The 16,388-nt window shown below is 39.7% G+C and overlaps 1 protein-coding gene across 4 annotated transcripts in view; it reads right to left on the bottom strand.

The window, feature by feature from the left end:
- Positions 1-16,388, bottom strand: part of anks1b (ankyrin repeat and sterile alpha motif domain containing 1B) — a 227,437-nt gene that overhangs the window by 84,989 nt on the left and 126,060 nt on the right. For all 4 annotated transcript variants that reach the window (XM_062064802.1, XM_062064805.1, XM_062064803.1 and 1 more), the window contains 2 exons: positions 12,913-13,052; positions 6,377-6,578 (listed from right to left, as the gene is read on the bottom strand). In XM_062064802.1, the coding sequence (XP_061920786.1) occupies positions 6,377-6,578; positions 12,913-13,052 (342 nt within the window). The remainder of the gene's footprint in view (positions 1-6,376; positions 6,579-12,912; positions 13,053-16,388) is intronic.

Genomic DNA, 16,388 nt, shown 5'->3' on the forward strand with positions numbered 1-16,388 from the left:
TTACTGTAAAATGTACAATTTTTTTATAGAATGTAAATGGAAAATGGAAAAACGATACCACTGTTTTGTTTTTATTTACTGTAAAATTTTGGCAACTGAGCTACCAGTTATTTTTACTGTAAAAATATGTTTTCCATCCATCCATTTTCTACCCCTTCTCCATGTTTCCTTAATATCATTGATATGTAGTCTATCGCCATTGGCGTTGATAGGCCGATTTTAAGGGGGCTCAAGCCCCCCTAAAATGTTCTTAAGCCCCCCCTAAATAATTTTGTGTTAAAAAAAAATAAAAAAAATAATTTTTTTTTTTTTTTTTTTTTTTTTTTACAAATACATCCCGACATATTCATTATAAAGTGGCCCGAATATTAGTTTAAATAAATGCCCACATCACTGAAAATCCAGTCCGCGTTGTCTCTGTGACCTTGCTTGCGGTCCTTGGACTTGTTCATATAGAAAATGCCCACATCACTGAAAATCCAGTCCGCATTTTCTCTGCGACCTTGCTTGCGGTCCTGCAGGTGTACGAAGCCCATTAGCACACAGCACTGCAGAACAAGAACCTTGTGTCTGCAATTGTAAATAATTTAGTTTTTAAGTTTTGTGTTTCTTGTAGAATAAGTAATATACATTAGCCTATTGTTAAAATAATGAAAAAAACATCATTAAATATATTTGTTTTATTGTATTGTTACATTAATAGCTGTTGTATTATTATAGGATGGCTTGTTAAACATTTCATAGGATTTTCAGAGGGTTGAAAAACCAAGACATTTAATATATAATATGTAAAATGAATAAATACATAAAAAGAAAAAAAATGGTTAAAAGCCATCGTCCCGGGGAGCATTTAATTTCATCCCGTGCATTTTTTTTACCGTCCCCGTGACGACGGGACTACGTTAATCTCCAGCCCTGGAAGTTACATTTTATTGTTTGCATTATTTGTTTCAGCATTGCACTTTGAAGATGGTCCCTCAGCTCTTTGACAGCTTTGGCTCTTTTTCAGATCAGCAGACGGACTCTTAAGTCTTTCTTATTTAGAGTATATATAAACGTTTCTCATTTCTATTCAGACTTCCATATATATTTAATTTCCTTAACGGTTTGCCATAATATATGTATATAAATATATTATATACAAGCCAAATTATCCCGATCCAGATATTACTTTAATTCAAGTAATTAAGTAATATTTCCAGGGCTTGAATTTACAACCATTTTAGTCACATATGTGTCCAAAATGTAATCTGTGCAACTTCAAAATATTTGGGAACAAACAATTATTGTATTGTGTGCGAAGGTTGTGGCAGTAGCCTCTATGTTGTGAATGAATAACATAGAGGCTAATGCCACGACTTTCATTGTGTTTCAGTGTATCTTGAAGGATCATGCAAGTCATTGTTTCTAGTTGATGCTGTAAACAAAATGTCACTGTGCAAACCCATGTTTGTTGTTGTACTGAACACAGATTGAAAATAAACCGACTGAAATAATAATAATAACAATGATTAATTTCTAAGTCTTTGTTAGCCGTTTGTGAAGTTTTGTGCTCGTGCACTACGTTCGCTCGCATCCTGTGCATCTCTTGGGGGCTAAGCCCCCCCTGTCCTTAAAAGCTAGTGACGCCCCTGTCTATCGCCATTGTTGGTATGGTTCTTTCTTCTTACATTGTTGCTATAAATTATTGTTACTGTGTAATAATTATTGTTACCTGTGGTAATGCCCCCATGATATAACATTTGTATTATCATTCTTAACACAACCCCCATGATATAACATTTGTATTATCATTCTTAAACAAAGTAACAGAGAAACTCAATGTATTAGTCACTAAATGGAGAACTGGGGTTGGGATTAATTACATTATCTTCTTCTCACTCCCATTCAGGCAAAACTGGATCATCATGCTTACATATTGTACATTACCTTTTGCATTCTCCATACATCCATTTTCTACCACTTGTCCCTTATGGGGTTGCGGGGGGTGCTGGAGCCTATGCCAGCTGCATTCGGGCAGAAGGCGGGGTATACCCTGGACAAGTCGCCACCTCATCGCAAGGCCAACACAGATAGACAGACAACATTCACACTCACATTCACATACTAGGGCCCATTTAGTGTTGCCAACCAACCTATCCCCAGGTGCATGTCTTTGGAGGTGGGAGGAAGCCGGAGTACCCGGAGGGAACCCACGCAGTCACGGGGAGAACATGCAAACTCCACACAGAAAGATCCCGAGCCCAAGATTGAACCCAGGACCTTAGTATTGTGAGGCACACGTACTAAACCCTGGTCCCACCATGCTGCCCCCTTTTGCACTATATTAATTAATATTATTATATGTTGTCTACCTTGTACTTTTTCTGTGTCATTGCCAGAAATAAATTAATAAATGGAATGAAAGTGTTGTCACTCGCAACTTTCACTGGCCCCATGGTAGATTATTTTGCAGTCGTATTCATAAAAAAAATAAAAAATAAAACATTTAAAAATAAAGCACAGAGACTGAGTCACCACAGCACGGGATTCATTAGGATTGAGATCTCATTGTCAGGCTTGTCACTGACAGTTTGGTTATGTTTTGGTTTGTGTTTTATTTCCTGTCAGCGTCCTTCTTTGGTTCCAGTTCCTGCACGTCTCCCTGAGCGCTCGTTTCCCTCACCTGTCCTTGATTGGCAGCCTGGCACACCCGGTGGCAATTGCCAATCAGGCTACTATTTATACCTGCCTCGCCCTCCAGGCAGGGCTGGAGGATTGTATGCTGTAGACCAGGGGTCACCAACCTTTTTGAAAGCAAGAGCTACTTCTTGGGTACTGATTAATGCGAAGGGCTACCAGTTTGATACACACTTAAATAAATTGCAAGAAATAGCCAATTTGCTCAATTTACCTTTAACTCTATGTTATTATTAATAATTAATGATATTTACACTTAATTGAACGGTTTAAAAGAGGAGAAAACACAAAAAAAATTACAATTAAATTTTGAAACAGTTTATCTTCAATTTCGACTCTTTAAAATTCAAAATTCAAGAAGAGAAAAACTTAAAAAAAGAATTTATGGAACATCATTAGTAATTTTTCCTGATTAACATTAATTTTAGAATTTTGATGACATGTTTTAAATAGGTTAAAATCCAATCTGCACTTTGTTAGAATATATAACAAATTAGACCAAGCTATATTTCTAACAAAGACAAATCATTATTTCTTCTAGATTTTCCAGAACAAAAATTTTAAAAGAAATTCAAAAGACTTTTAAATAAGATTTAAATTTGATTCTACAGATTTACCAGATTTGCCAGAATATTTTTTTTGAATTTTAATCATAATAAGTTTGAAGAAATATTTCACAAATATTCTTCGTCGAAAAAACAGAAGCTAAAATGAAGAATTAAATTACAATGTATTTATTATTCTTTACAATAAAAAACATTTTTTTACTTGAACATTGGTTTAAATTGTCAGGAAAGAAGAGGAAGGAATTTAAAAGGTAAAAAGGTACATGTGTTTAAAAATCCTAAAATCATTTTTAAGGTTGTATGTTTTCTCTAAAATTGTCTTTCTGAAAGTTATAAGAAGCAAAGTAAAAAAAATTATGAATTTATTTAAACAAGTGAAGTCTTTAAAATATTTTATTGGATTTTCAAATTCTATTTGAGTTTTGTCTCTCTTAGAATTAAAAATGTCGGGCAAAGTGAGACCAGCTTGCTAGTAAATAAATACAATTTAAAAAATAGAGGCAGCTCACTGGTAAGTGCTGCTATTTGAGCTATTTTTAGAACAAGCTGGTGGGCTACTCATCTGGTCCTTACGGGCTACCTGGTGCCCGCGGGCACCACGTTGGTGACCCCTGCTGTAGACTGTTTGTTGTCTCCAGTTTTCCTTAAATCCTGTTGCCTGTCCCCTGCTTTCCTGGTATCCTGGTTCGTGTTTTCCCTGCATTTTTGACATTAAACTCATGTTTTCCTGCATCAAGCCTGCCATCCCTGCATCTTGGTGTTCGTCACCAACACTCCCTGACACCCATGGAATGGCACTTGGGCAAACGGACTAGTTTATTCCCCGTACGATAACCGAAACGGTATACAAAAAGCTAGGCAAAATGTTGGCAAAACGGCGTGCGAAAACCATGGTACAACTAAACTTGTTTTTTTTGCTGCCTGATATACATTCAATGATATGAATATGTGTTTGTTTTTAATGACGAGCATGCAGGATGTTGTCCAGGCCTGGTTGATGGTTTTGTAGAAAGAAAAAGTCACTGATCGACATGTGACGCACATCTTACGTCCATCCTTTATTGCCACACAGTTAGAAATAAGGCCTGTGGTAACGTAGGGAAGAGTGTCGACATCTGCATGGCAGCATGGGGGTGTGGGGGGCCCTAAGGCAAAGAAGGGGTCTGGTGTTACGTAAAAGAAACAAAAAATAACAGCAGCGGTGCAGCATCAGCATCCGTGATGGACGCACTGGTTATAAATAGGCCGCCCACGCAGGTGGCCGACACCGGCGAGGAGATTTGTTGTATAAACGTTCACGCTGAAATGAAAGCGAGCGAGCGAGAGGCGCCGGTTTAAGTCGCTGGCGTCTTCTGGAGCCCTCGCTACCAACGTTGCACTCCGCATCCTCGCTTTCTCTCACCCTCTTCCTCCTTTTTATCCTCTCCCTTTTACTGGCATCCTTTGAATTGCTTCTGTACCCACGTAACATCTCCCGCTCCCCGTGATGTGTGTGTGTGTGTGTGTGTGTGTGTGTGTGTGTGTGTGTGTGTGTGTGTGTGTGTGTGTGTGTGTGTGTGTGTGTGTGAGAGCCACGTGTTGCCATGGCAACCTCACAATAGGCCTTTTAAAGCTAATAAGTGGAGAGAGAAAGCGCGTGTGGGGAGTGTGGTAGGTTATAAAATAGAGAAAAATGAGAAGAATACATGGAAGAAAAGACGAAAACATTTCATTTATACATTACTTTTTTCTCCCATTGCATTAAAAAGATATCTACTTTAGGATGGCTTTGTTTGTAAGACCAAGGCAACAGGTGGCACTTTAACCCCCAGCCGGAAGAGCCAGTCAGAAGCCTGAAAAAAGCGATTTCCGGAAAAAGTCAAGAAAAAGAGATTGACTTGTGATCGCACACTTTGATTATACAAAACATGCCAAGGAGAAGAATCTGGTTCCAAAAATCATGTTTCCACATCCGATATTGAGATCGGATATTGGAATGATATCAGCAAAACTAAACAAAAAAACAAGCTTGGTCTTGTATTTTAATCAAGTCATGGACAAAAAGTAAACATGGTAGGCTATAGGCGACTAGGAGCTAGCAGCTACACAACAGCTCGGCACACAATAGCACACAAGCTAGACCTACATAATAAAATGGCAGACTTTTGTTTGCCTACATGGGCTCTTGAGACTTTGCGTGTCCCGCCATGACAACTGTCTCCATCAAATGTGGGGACTATCCGTGAAACTGGTTGAGGGAGGTTTGTATTCCTGAGTGTTATATAAGAGTTTGGGTTTGGTACCCCTTGGTAGAGCGGCCATGCCAGCAACTTGAGGGTTGCAGGTTCGATCCCCGCTTCCGCCATCCTAGTCACTGCCGTTGTGTCCTTGGGCAAGACACTTTACCCACCTGCTCCCAGTGCCACCCACACTGGTTTAAATGTAACTTAGATATTGGGTTTCACAATGTAAAGCGCTTTGAGTCACTTGAGAAAAAGCGCTATATAAATGTAATTCACTTCACTTCACTTGATATCAGGTCAAAGTTACGAGTGTTGTGGGCATGCTGGGGACGATAGATAGGAACCAAGCTAAAGCTATGTCTTCCCGAAGCATTTTGAACACACCCCTTCGGGGGCGCCACAATTAAACTCGCCGTGAGCACATGGACTGACCTCAGACCGACTTCCTGTCAATCACTAGCAACTTCCTGTCACTTCCTGTGCGCTATTAAAAGTCCTCAAAGACAACAGCGCTGCTAATGGTGTTTATTATGTTCTAAAATAGGATGCGTGCTTCAATGAGAAGATGATAGAAGGCTTCAATCATTGTGTGTGTGTTGTCTAGGAAGTGCGTGTGTTGCGTAGGAAGTGTGTGTGTGTCAAGCACAGATGAAAGTCTTTAAGACTTCTGAACCCCCCCCCACGCACACACACATACCAGGTGAGACTCTTCATCTATCGATCAGCGGTTGCCACTTTGCCATGACAACAAGAATTCTCATCGCTATGGCAACATGAGAGCAGGTCAGTAGGAAAAGGACCAAAGAGAAATTAATGTGGGAGGAAAGGAAACTGAGCCAAAAGACGTCACAAGACCCTAATTTGTGCTTCCTTGTTACCTCCACCCAAGGAAGAGTTCCGTCGTCTTACCTGCGAGGGGACAGTCGTCGTTGGACCCGGCCGAGTCCTGGTCCTGGTCCTGGTCCTGGTTGGGGCTGAAGGGGGGGCTGGCCGGGGGACTGGTGCTGAAGCTGGCATACCCCAGGGACGAGCTCACCTCGCTGGGCTCGCAGCTGTGATTGACGGTCCGCTGGACGTCCAGTGAGGAGGACAGGGAGGTGCGCTGTTTGGGCTGGAGAGGATCATTGATGACTGATCGATTAAATCCTCATCACTGGATGTTGATTGATTACTCATTTATTACATAAATACAGGTTTACTTTTACATGCTCAGTTATAACATGAAATAACAGCATGTTCTTCCAACAAGGATTTTGTGCCAATTAATGTTGGGTTTTTTTTAAAAACGTGCGTGTGTGCGTGCAGGTTTGCGTGTGTGTGTGTGTGTGTGTGTGTGTGTCTCTACATTCATTAGTGCCACTTTAATTGGCCATGACATGTTCATTAGTCCAACGCCTGTTCTGATTGTCAACGGTAGCTTCATCTGGACCGACTGTGTGTGTGTGTGTGTGTGTGTGTGTGTGTGTGTGTGTGTGTGTGTGTGTGTGTGTGTGTGTGTGTGTGTGTGTGTGTGTGTGTGTGTGTGTGTGTGTGTGTGTGTGTGTGTGTGTGTGTGTGTGTGTACGTGTGTGTGTTGATGTAAAGCCTCTTAATGAGCCAAAAGAGCTGACAAAAGCATTGGAGTCATAACACTGCAGGGGTGCCATGAAGACGTTAATACGATGAAGGGATGAACTTGTTAAACATGTGTACTCACGCACGCACACACCAGCGCGCGAAGAGGCGTTTGTAGCGCTAACACACGCACACTCAGCCGTTAAGTGATTAATAAGCGCAAAGGCGTTCAATAGTGCTAAAGTCACCTGTGGTCTCACTTTGACTGCAGATGTTGCTCATTTGCTGGTGAAAAGGAAGTTTAATTGCACACATTTCAGTGTTGTTGTTGTTTGTGTTTTACGTCAAGTGCGAACACGTTTTTAAAGCCCCGACCAGCTGACACAGCAGATTTCATGTGTCGGATTCCATGTACAGTCTAATGTTCACCAATTAGGGTTGTCTCGAGACCAATATTTTGATACCCCAGTATCAAAATGCATTTTGATACTTTTCAAAATAAAGGCACCACAAAAAAAAATATTATCTACTCAATTTCAACAGAAAATCTTATGATTCATTAAACATATGTTTCGTCTTGCAATTAAAGCATTAAATAACACAGTGAATATACTAGTAGACGACTTCTCTTTCAGTAGTAAGTAAGCAAACAAAGGCTTCTAGTTTGGCTGCTGACGTATGCAGTAACTATTGTGTCATTTCTTATTATTTTATTTTGTCAAAATTATGAGGACAAGCAGTAGAAAATGGATTATTAATCTATTTGTTCATTTAGTGTTAATATCTACTTACTTTCTGTTAAAACATGTTTTATCTATACTTCTGTTAAAATGTAATAATCACTCATTCTTCTGTTGTTTGGATACTTTACATTAGTTTTGGCTGATACTACAACTTTGGGTATGGCTCCAATACCAAGTAGTTACAGGATCATACATTGGTCATAATTAAAGTTCTGATGTGTACAGGGACATATTTCCTGAGTTTATAAACAATAAAAAAGACACGATATTTGATGACTAAGTTTACACTGCAGGCCAAAGTGGCCTAAATCTGTTTTGTTTTTTTTAGATCAGATTTTTTCCAGCTGAAGGTTTACACTGCAAGTAAAATGTGATCTATATCAGACTCCAGTGTAAACGCGTACAGGCCCCAATGTGGCCTCGACGTCACTTACATGCGCACTCAATAAGGTGAAAACAAGGAAGTTGCTGCTAAAACTACAACATTTTAATAAAGTCGGTTTCTTTACGTGTAAGTAAATTAAAGTAATGTAATGTATGAATGGATGTATATAGTGTAATATATTTGGGAGTGTTGTAATCTTTTATGGCTGTTAAGTAGAGGCAACGCGAACCTCAGCGTGGATATACGTTAGTTACATTTTTCACTTCGCTGACATAAACAACCTACGCATTGTACATAAGCCAGAACGTCAATTCCGGTCCTTCAAAAATCGCTATTTCTTCACAATCCAAACATGTATTTATATATTACATATAGCCTATTATTTGCACACTATTCCCAAGTGATGCACAGAAAATGTGGCCGTCATAAATAGGCTTTGCTCACCAAAACCGGATGTTGTGATGAAATATCCATTTCCGCGGGTGGGCTGCGTTATTTCCCCGCGCACACGAGTGACGTAGCTTGCCCACAGCTGACGAAAAAGTCAAATACGGGTCGCTTTTCATTTAGAATGAAGTCACATTTGAAAAGATCAGATTCGAATTGGATTCAGGCCTGAATCTGATCCCAAAAGATCCGATTTGAAGCACTTTGGAGCGTTTAGACTGGCAAATAAAATCTGATCCGTGTCACTTCAGGGCAAAAACAATCAGATTTGGTGTGCAGTGTAAACGGAGCCATCGATAATAGAAAATCGATGTAATCATTGTATTATCGACTATATACTTCTCTTGTACTTGGTATCGTTATATTTGATAATTGTATAGATCCACCGTTTTGTTCACATTCAAGAGCGCAAGATTGCTGCTAGCGGTGAGCTATTGTATCCTCCTACATGTTTAGCTATTCCTTGTCCTGCAGGGATGACACTTGTCAGAAACATAGTTTATTTGTCGCCGTGGCGGCGAGGATTAGTGATTTGGAAGTAGCTAAAACACTGTCTGTTGACCCATGTTAGCGGCGCTTCAGTGCTTATCGTTAGTTTTTAAGCCAAAATACGTTCATTCTCCCTCTTCTGTCTCCACACCGTTTCCGCTGCAAGTGCTGTGTGCGTGTGTTGACTTGCGACATCCTCCACGGTGCGTCATCAAGCGCATTAAAAAAAAACTTGCCGGTATTTTCAAACATACTCAATTAGCACCGTTATACCGTACAACCCTATTAACAATGAATTGAAAACACATTTGACATAGAACATAGTTTCATATCCAGAAAACAAAGTGAAATACGTATAAATGATAAATAAAATACATTCAACTTTTATTGAAGACTTGTTGTCAATGTCAGAGATGAGCGAAGAGGGGGAGGGGAGTAGAGAGCCACACACCTTTGTTCTTTACTACAAGTGCTTTCTTAAATTCAAGTGATTCTCACCTTCTTTAGCTTCTGCTGCGCATCTTGGTTCCGTGTATTTGCCCTGTGTATTTGGTCGGTGTTTTTGCACTACTGCTTTGCTCTGTATCTTTGCTCCACATCTTGGCTCCATGTATTTAGTCCGTGTGTTTGGTCCGTTGCTTCAAGTCTTGGCTCAGTGTCTTTGCTCTGCATCTTGGCTCAACATTTTTGCTCCATGTATTTGGTCTCTGTGTTTGCGCCATTTCTTTGCTCAATGTCTCAGTGTCTTTGCTCCTTATTTTTGCGCTCCAAGTCTTTGCTCCACATATTGGCTCCATGTCTTTGCTCCATGTTTGTGGTTTGTTGCTCCACGTCTTTGCGCCGCATCTTGGCTTTGTGTCTTTGCTCCAAGTCTTTTCTCTGTGTTTTTATTTGCTCCGTTTCTTTAGCAATGTTTAGGCTCTGCCTCTTTGCTCCACATATTTGCTCCGTATCTTTGCTCCATGTATTTGGTCCGTTGCTTCATGTCTTGGCTCAAGGTCTTTGCTCTGCATCTTGGCTTGACATTTTTGCTCCATGTATTTGGTCTGTGTGCTTGCGCCTTTTCTTTGCTTAATGTCTATGCTCAGAGTCTTTGCTCCTTATTTTTTCGCCATTTATTTGCTCCACGTCTTTCCTCCACATATTGGCTCTTTGTCTTTGCTTGATGTATTTGGTCCATGTTTTTGCTCCGTTTCTTTTCTCTGTGTCTTTGCTCCACATCTTGGCTCCATGTTTTGGTTTGTTGCACCACAGCTTTGCACCGCATCTTGGCTCTAGGTCTTTGCTCATTGTCTTTTCTCTGTGTTTTACCGCCATTTATTCACTACATCTCTTTAGCAGTATTTTGGCTCTGCCTCTTTGCGCCACATATTTGCTCTGTCTTAGCTCCGTGTATTTGCCCATGTTTTTTTCTCCAGGTCTTGGCTCACATCTTTGCGCCACATCTTTGTGCCATTTCTTTGCTTAGTGTTTTTGCTCCGCATCTTTGCTCCACATCTTTGCACACAACTTTTTTTTGGCACCATGGTAGATTATTTTGCAGTCATACTAAATTTTAAAAAAGCACAGAGTCACCAACACGTGGGCTTCTTTGTTTTGGCACTGGATTCGGCGCAATGATATGTGGGCAGACAGACTAGTTTGTTACGTGCAATAATTGGCCGTATGATAAACAAGACGATATACAAAAATCACGCAAGCCAAATTCCACCCAAATCATGCGGAGCTACTTTGAATATGGTTTGGTCACTTCCATGTACGCTAACGTGTGTTGTGGGCGCGGGAAAGTTTGTTGTTCCGTCTTTTTGAGTTCAAATTAGAAGGAACTTTTAATATTATTGTCATTCCTGTCCAATGACTTTTGTAAGACAAGATTTTGGGCAACAACCACAACCAAAACTAGACTGCAGCAAAATGGACACCCGTCACTCATGCGCATCAAACTCTATGCTCGCAAGGATGGTCAGTATTCACTTGGTGGTTTTGATTCTGCGCTTCTCCTTGTACTGTCACCAGGTTTCCATGGTACTTCACACAAGTCCACCTCTTCTTCTATAATGCATGTATATTCTTCACTGCTGTTTTAGCGGGCTGCTGCTGCAGAGGGACGGAGATGGAGTGGTGAAATTAATTCCAAGGGGCTAATTTAGAGCAATAAAAGTGATTATACGAGCGTCAAGCAGAGCGAAGGCCCCGCTGGGCACCGCGTGGGACCTGTCTGCGTTAGTTAACGGTCCAAAGATAGAATCAGCGATGATGAGGAACTCAAAAGAGGAAAGGAACCATAATGTCATTTTTTTATCTTATTGATGATGTTTTCACAAGCATACATGAGTGATTATTATGAACGTCATTGATGGACTAGAGCAGGGGTTCTTAAAACTTTTTGACCTCGGGGCCCAACTTTTTCCCTACAGATGGATTCAGGGCCCCCTCAAACATTAACACTGAATTCCTATTTTTACTCTTGATTTGAATAATTTCATTAATCATATCTAACCTACTTACCGTTTAAATATTAATCAAATATACTGCAAAAGAAGGGTTTAAACCTGATGAAAAATACATTTACATACAATTACGCAGTGCTAAACTAAATTAATAATAATTATTAATATATGTTTCTTAACTAAACTGTCAATAAAATTCAAGTGCAAATTAAAATACAGCTTCACCACTTTAGGCGTATTTTTTGTGCTTAAGAAACTTCTCTATGGCCTTAGCTCCAGACTTCTTCTGTTTGTTTGATATTGTCATTACTGCCACAAGTGGTGGAAAAGTGTATTACAACTGAGTACCGCTGTGGCCCATACACACCAAAGGTGAGAAACACATATTTTTTGGCGGCCCTCAGGGGGTGCTCGCTGCCCAACAATGGGAAGAAATTAAGAAACACTGGACTAGGCAATGTTATTTCTGCAGAAGGAAGAGCTGAGATCCCTGTGTGGAAAATGTGGAACCACCATAAATGTGGGAACGTTGGAACTTGGATTTTTCGTTCTTCTCCAAATGTTCATTAAAATGTTGCTCCAGTGCGTATCAAACTAGTCCGTTTGTCAGAGTACCATCCCGTGGACTTGAGTACAAACAAAGAATCCCAAATTTTGGTGACTCGGTTTCTGTGTTTTTTTATTAAGTACGACTGCAAAACCTTCCACCATGGGGCCAAAGAAAGTTGCAAGTGCCAGCACTTTGATGAAGAAGGTGAGACACTCTAATGGATTAAAAAAGAAAGAACTCGCTGCAAAGTACACAGTCAACAAGTCTTCAATAGAGTTAAAAGTCATGTTAAATGTTCATTTATGCATTTCATTCATCATTTAGATGTATTTCACTCTGTTTTCTGCATGTAAATACCTTGTGGCAAAATGTGGCATTCCGGGAACATTTTAGTATACCGTAGTCTAAATTTTGTAAATAAGATGAATGTTTTGAGATTTGAATATTTGGAATTGGTTGAGAAATATGGAGGTTTTGAGTGGACAAAAAGTGACACACACAATAAAGTCTTGCTTGTAGTAACCCTTCACTCCTCCGCAGGCAACAGTGACATTTATGCTTCGGGAGTTCTGACATTATCAGACGACTCGATTATGACTGAAATATACTGAAAAATGATGTCGGGAATTGTGTGTGTGTGTGTGTGTGTGTGTGTGTGTGTGTGTGTGTGTGTGTGTGTGTGTGTGCAGGTGTCTCAGCTGCATGTAGGTGGATGCTGTGATGCTCAATAATGCATCACTTGCCTCTACAATCATTTCTGTGTGTGTGTGTGTGTGTGTGTGCGTGTGTGTGTGTGTGTGCGTGTGTGTGTACGTGCGTGCAATTACCTGTGGGCGGATGACTCTTTCAATGTTCTTCAGGGCCGTGTCGGGGGAGGGGGGCGAGCAGTCTGGAGTGGGGCCCGTTGAGTGGTTTCCATGGTTACCGTGCTCCCCCTCATGGGCTCCCGCTCCATGGGACAAGTGACCTTGCAGGGAGGAGGAGAAAATATGTTTTTTTGTTAGTTGTTTGCCGTCGAAGGTCATTAGAAATATTTTTGGGGAGCCATGAAAGTCGACACTTTTTGGAAAAAAAAATACTGAAAAAGTCTTAGATTCAAGATGGTGTTTTTGTGTTATTATTTATTGCATGGTGCAAGCGTAAGGATGCAGTATATTTTATTTATTAGTCATTTTTAGTTTTTCATTGCATTTAGCTTCGTAGCTTTATGTAAAAATGGTGCTACCAAAAGTGGCAGCTGGTTGCAGCAGCTCCTTTGTTTTCTTTAATGTTTCCCTCTTGTTTTCATGTGTTTTTTACCTTTTGGTTTTAAACCCAGAAGGTGTTTTTGTTTTATTATTTACCTACGCATGGTGCAATCGTACGTGTGCTATATCTATTATTTATCACAAATTTTTGGTTTTCCATTGCGTTTTATTTTTGTAGCTGTATGTAAAAATGGAGCCGCTAAAGTGTCAGTTGGTTGATGCAGCTCTGTAATCTTCTATGTCCTCATTTGTGCTTCCTTGTTGTTTTCATGTGTTTTTACCCTTTTGCTTTCAACCCCCTTATGACTATACAATGACAGGTTTACATTTGTGTGACTTTTGTGCTACTTGTAATACTTTTGTTGTGATCTTTTTGAATCTGTACTGCAACCACATCATTTCCCCATTGTGGAATAGATAAAAGTCTGTCCTACCAAATTTCAAGAATGTTTTTGGCGCTGTGCTAAATTATTATAAATATAAAAATATATAGACAATATATCACATCACAACATTAATTAAGGGCAGTAAAGCAAATGATGTTATGTTATCTGCAGAAGCACATATATCAATATAAAACAATTTAATAAACTAAATTAGTCAAAAAAATAAAACAAAGAATAAGGGGACAAAACATTTGTAAAATTATAACAGAAAAATAAAAGGGAAAAAAGTAATTTCACTCAGTAATTTTTATTCAGAAAGTTATTTCACTCAGGAGGAAATTAAAAAAATACATTTAATAAAGACGAAGGTTACTTTCATAAAGTGCTAATTACAAGCCCTTTTCCAACCTTGAATTGGAAAATTTAAAAAATTAACCGTTTTAACAGGAAGGGTTGTTTGCAACATGGACACAGATGCCTAGAGGGCGCCAACTTTCTAATATATCTTCCACAATATATCCCGCCCTCTTACAGCTTCCCGTACGTAATAATATAATTACATACGTTCATAACACATTCACGCGCATTAGCTTTAGGTGTTTTTAGCTTATATTAGCAAATTGGCTAGCTAGCGTTAGCCGTCATTGAATGTATACCGTATTTTTCAGACTATAAGGCACACTTAAATACTTTCATTTTCTCAAAACTCGACAGTGCGCCTTATAACCCGGTGCGCCTAATGTACGGAATCATTTTTGTTGTGCTTACCGACATCGAAGCTATTTTATCTTTATTTATTTTATCATGCTGAAATGATAAGTGTGACCACTAGATAAGAGATACGTGTATACTGCAATGGGATGGCAGTCACACATAAGAGATATGTGTAGACTGCAATATGACTCAAGTAAACAACACCAAATGTTATATGTTCCATTGAAAATATAGAACATTACACACCTCGCTCAAAAATCTATCAAAATATTTTAGTACGACTTCGGTAAGCTATGAAGCTGCACCGCTTGATGGATTTTACTGTGCTTCAACATACGAGTATTATTATGGTGTGTGTATAAGGTAAGACTCTATGTGGCGTTTTGTTTCGCAATATTATGCAAAAAGCAACTTTTCTTACCTTCTGGTAACTGCTGATCTGTATTTAAGATCTGCATAAGTCCTGAAAATTTGCCCTTGTAGTCGGTGCCAACACTGTAGTGGATAAGCTTCTTCTTTTTCTCTATCTTCTTGTTATGGGACATTCATCCTCCGCTGTTGCCATTTCTAATATAAAGTAGTGTAAAGTTCTTACTTATATCTGTCAGTAAACTCGCCATGAAAGCGCTAAAACATACCGGTGTAGTGAGTTTACATTATTCACCCAAAGAACTTTAGTTATCAGAGAGTTCCGGTCGGACGCTTTTTCCTGTGTTGTTGTTGCACCAGTGAGTCACGGATGAGGAGATGCTGTTCCGTTATTGATTTAAGTAAAGTCTGAATGTCATTAAAACAGTTAGCTCCATCTTTTGACACTTCTTCCACTCCCATCCTTGCACGCTACACCGCTAAGATGACGGGGAGAAGACCCTGTCGAAGGTGAGCCACGTAAATAAGACCGCCTACAAAACGGGGCATCCTGAAGCAACTGTCAGAAAGTGGCTTGAAGGTGGTCTGTAAAACAATCTATGCAACATTTTGACCAAATAACCACCATCACATGTTATGTAGACCAGTGGTCCCCAACCACCGTGCCGCGGCCCGGTACCGGTCCGTGGATCAATTGGTACCGGGACGCACAACAAATAAAATTTTAAAAATTCAAAAATAAAAAATATTTATTTATTTATTTTTCTATTAAATCAACATAAAAACACAAGATACACTTACAATTAGTGCACCAACCCAAAAAAACCTCCCTCCCCGTTTACACTCATTCACACTCATTCGCACAAAAGGGTTGTTTCTTTCTGTTATTAATATTTCTGGTTCCTACATTATATATCAATGTAGATCAATACAGTCTGCAGGGATACAGTCCGTAAGCACACATGATTGTATTTCTTCATGACAAAATTAAAAAAATAAAAATAAATACCATACCCACTCCCCTCCCCGGTCCGTGGGACAAATTTTCAAGCGTTGACCGGTCCGCAGTTACAAAAAGGTTGAAGACCACTGATGTAGACCACAAGAAAGTGTTTTTTAATTTAGAAAAGAATAATAATAATTTGACCTCTTAAATGCGCCTTATAATCCGGTGTGCCTTTTGTATGAAAATAGACCTGAATAGACCCGCTCATCGGCAGTGAGCCTTTTAATACGGTGCGCCCTACGGTCCGGAAAATACGCTATTGTATCACAACAACAACAGAACTGCAAGTTGTTTGTTCCTTCTTTTGGACCGCTTCTGTATGTGTGCACGCGCTCCCCGTGCATACCTGTTGACGAGTCCGGGTGAGTGACCGCCGTAAACACCAACCATTTCGTTCGGGCCGGTAAAAAAAATGTATGGCAGAAACTTTGGAATTGTAAAAAAAATAAAGACAACTGTCAAACAAATGTGTTCTGTTAAACTACTGAGGCTAACATATGAGATGGTAGTCCATCCATCTTCTACCGCTTATTCCCTTCGGGGTCGCGGGGGGTGCTGGAGCCTATTTCAGCTGCATTCGG

Source organism: Entelurus aequoreus, linkage group LG12, assembly GCF_033978785.1.
Source record: "Entelurus aequoreus isolate RoL-2023_Sb linkage group LG12, RoL_Eaeq_v1.1, whole genome shotgun sequence".
Classification (NCBI taxonomy): Eukaryota; Metazoa; Chordata; class Actinopteri; order Syngnathiformes; family Syngnathidae; genus Entelurus; species Entelurus aequoreus.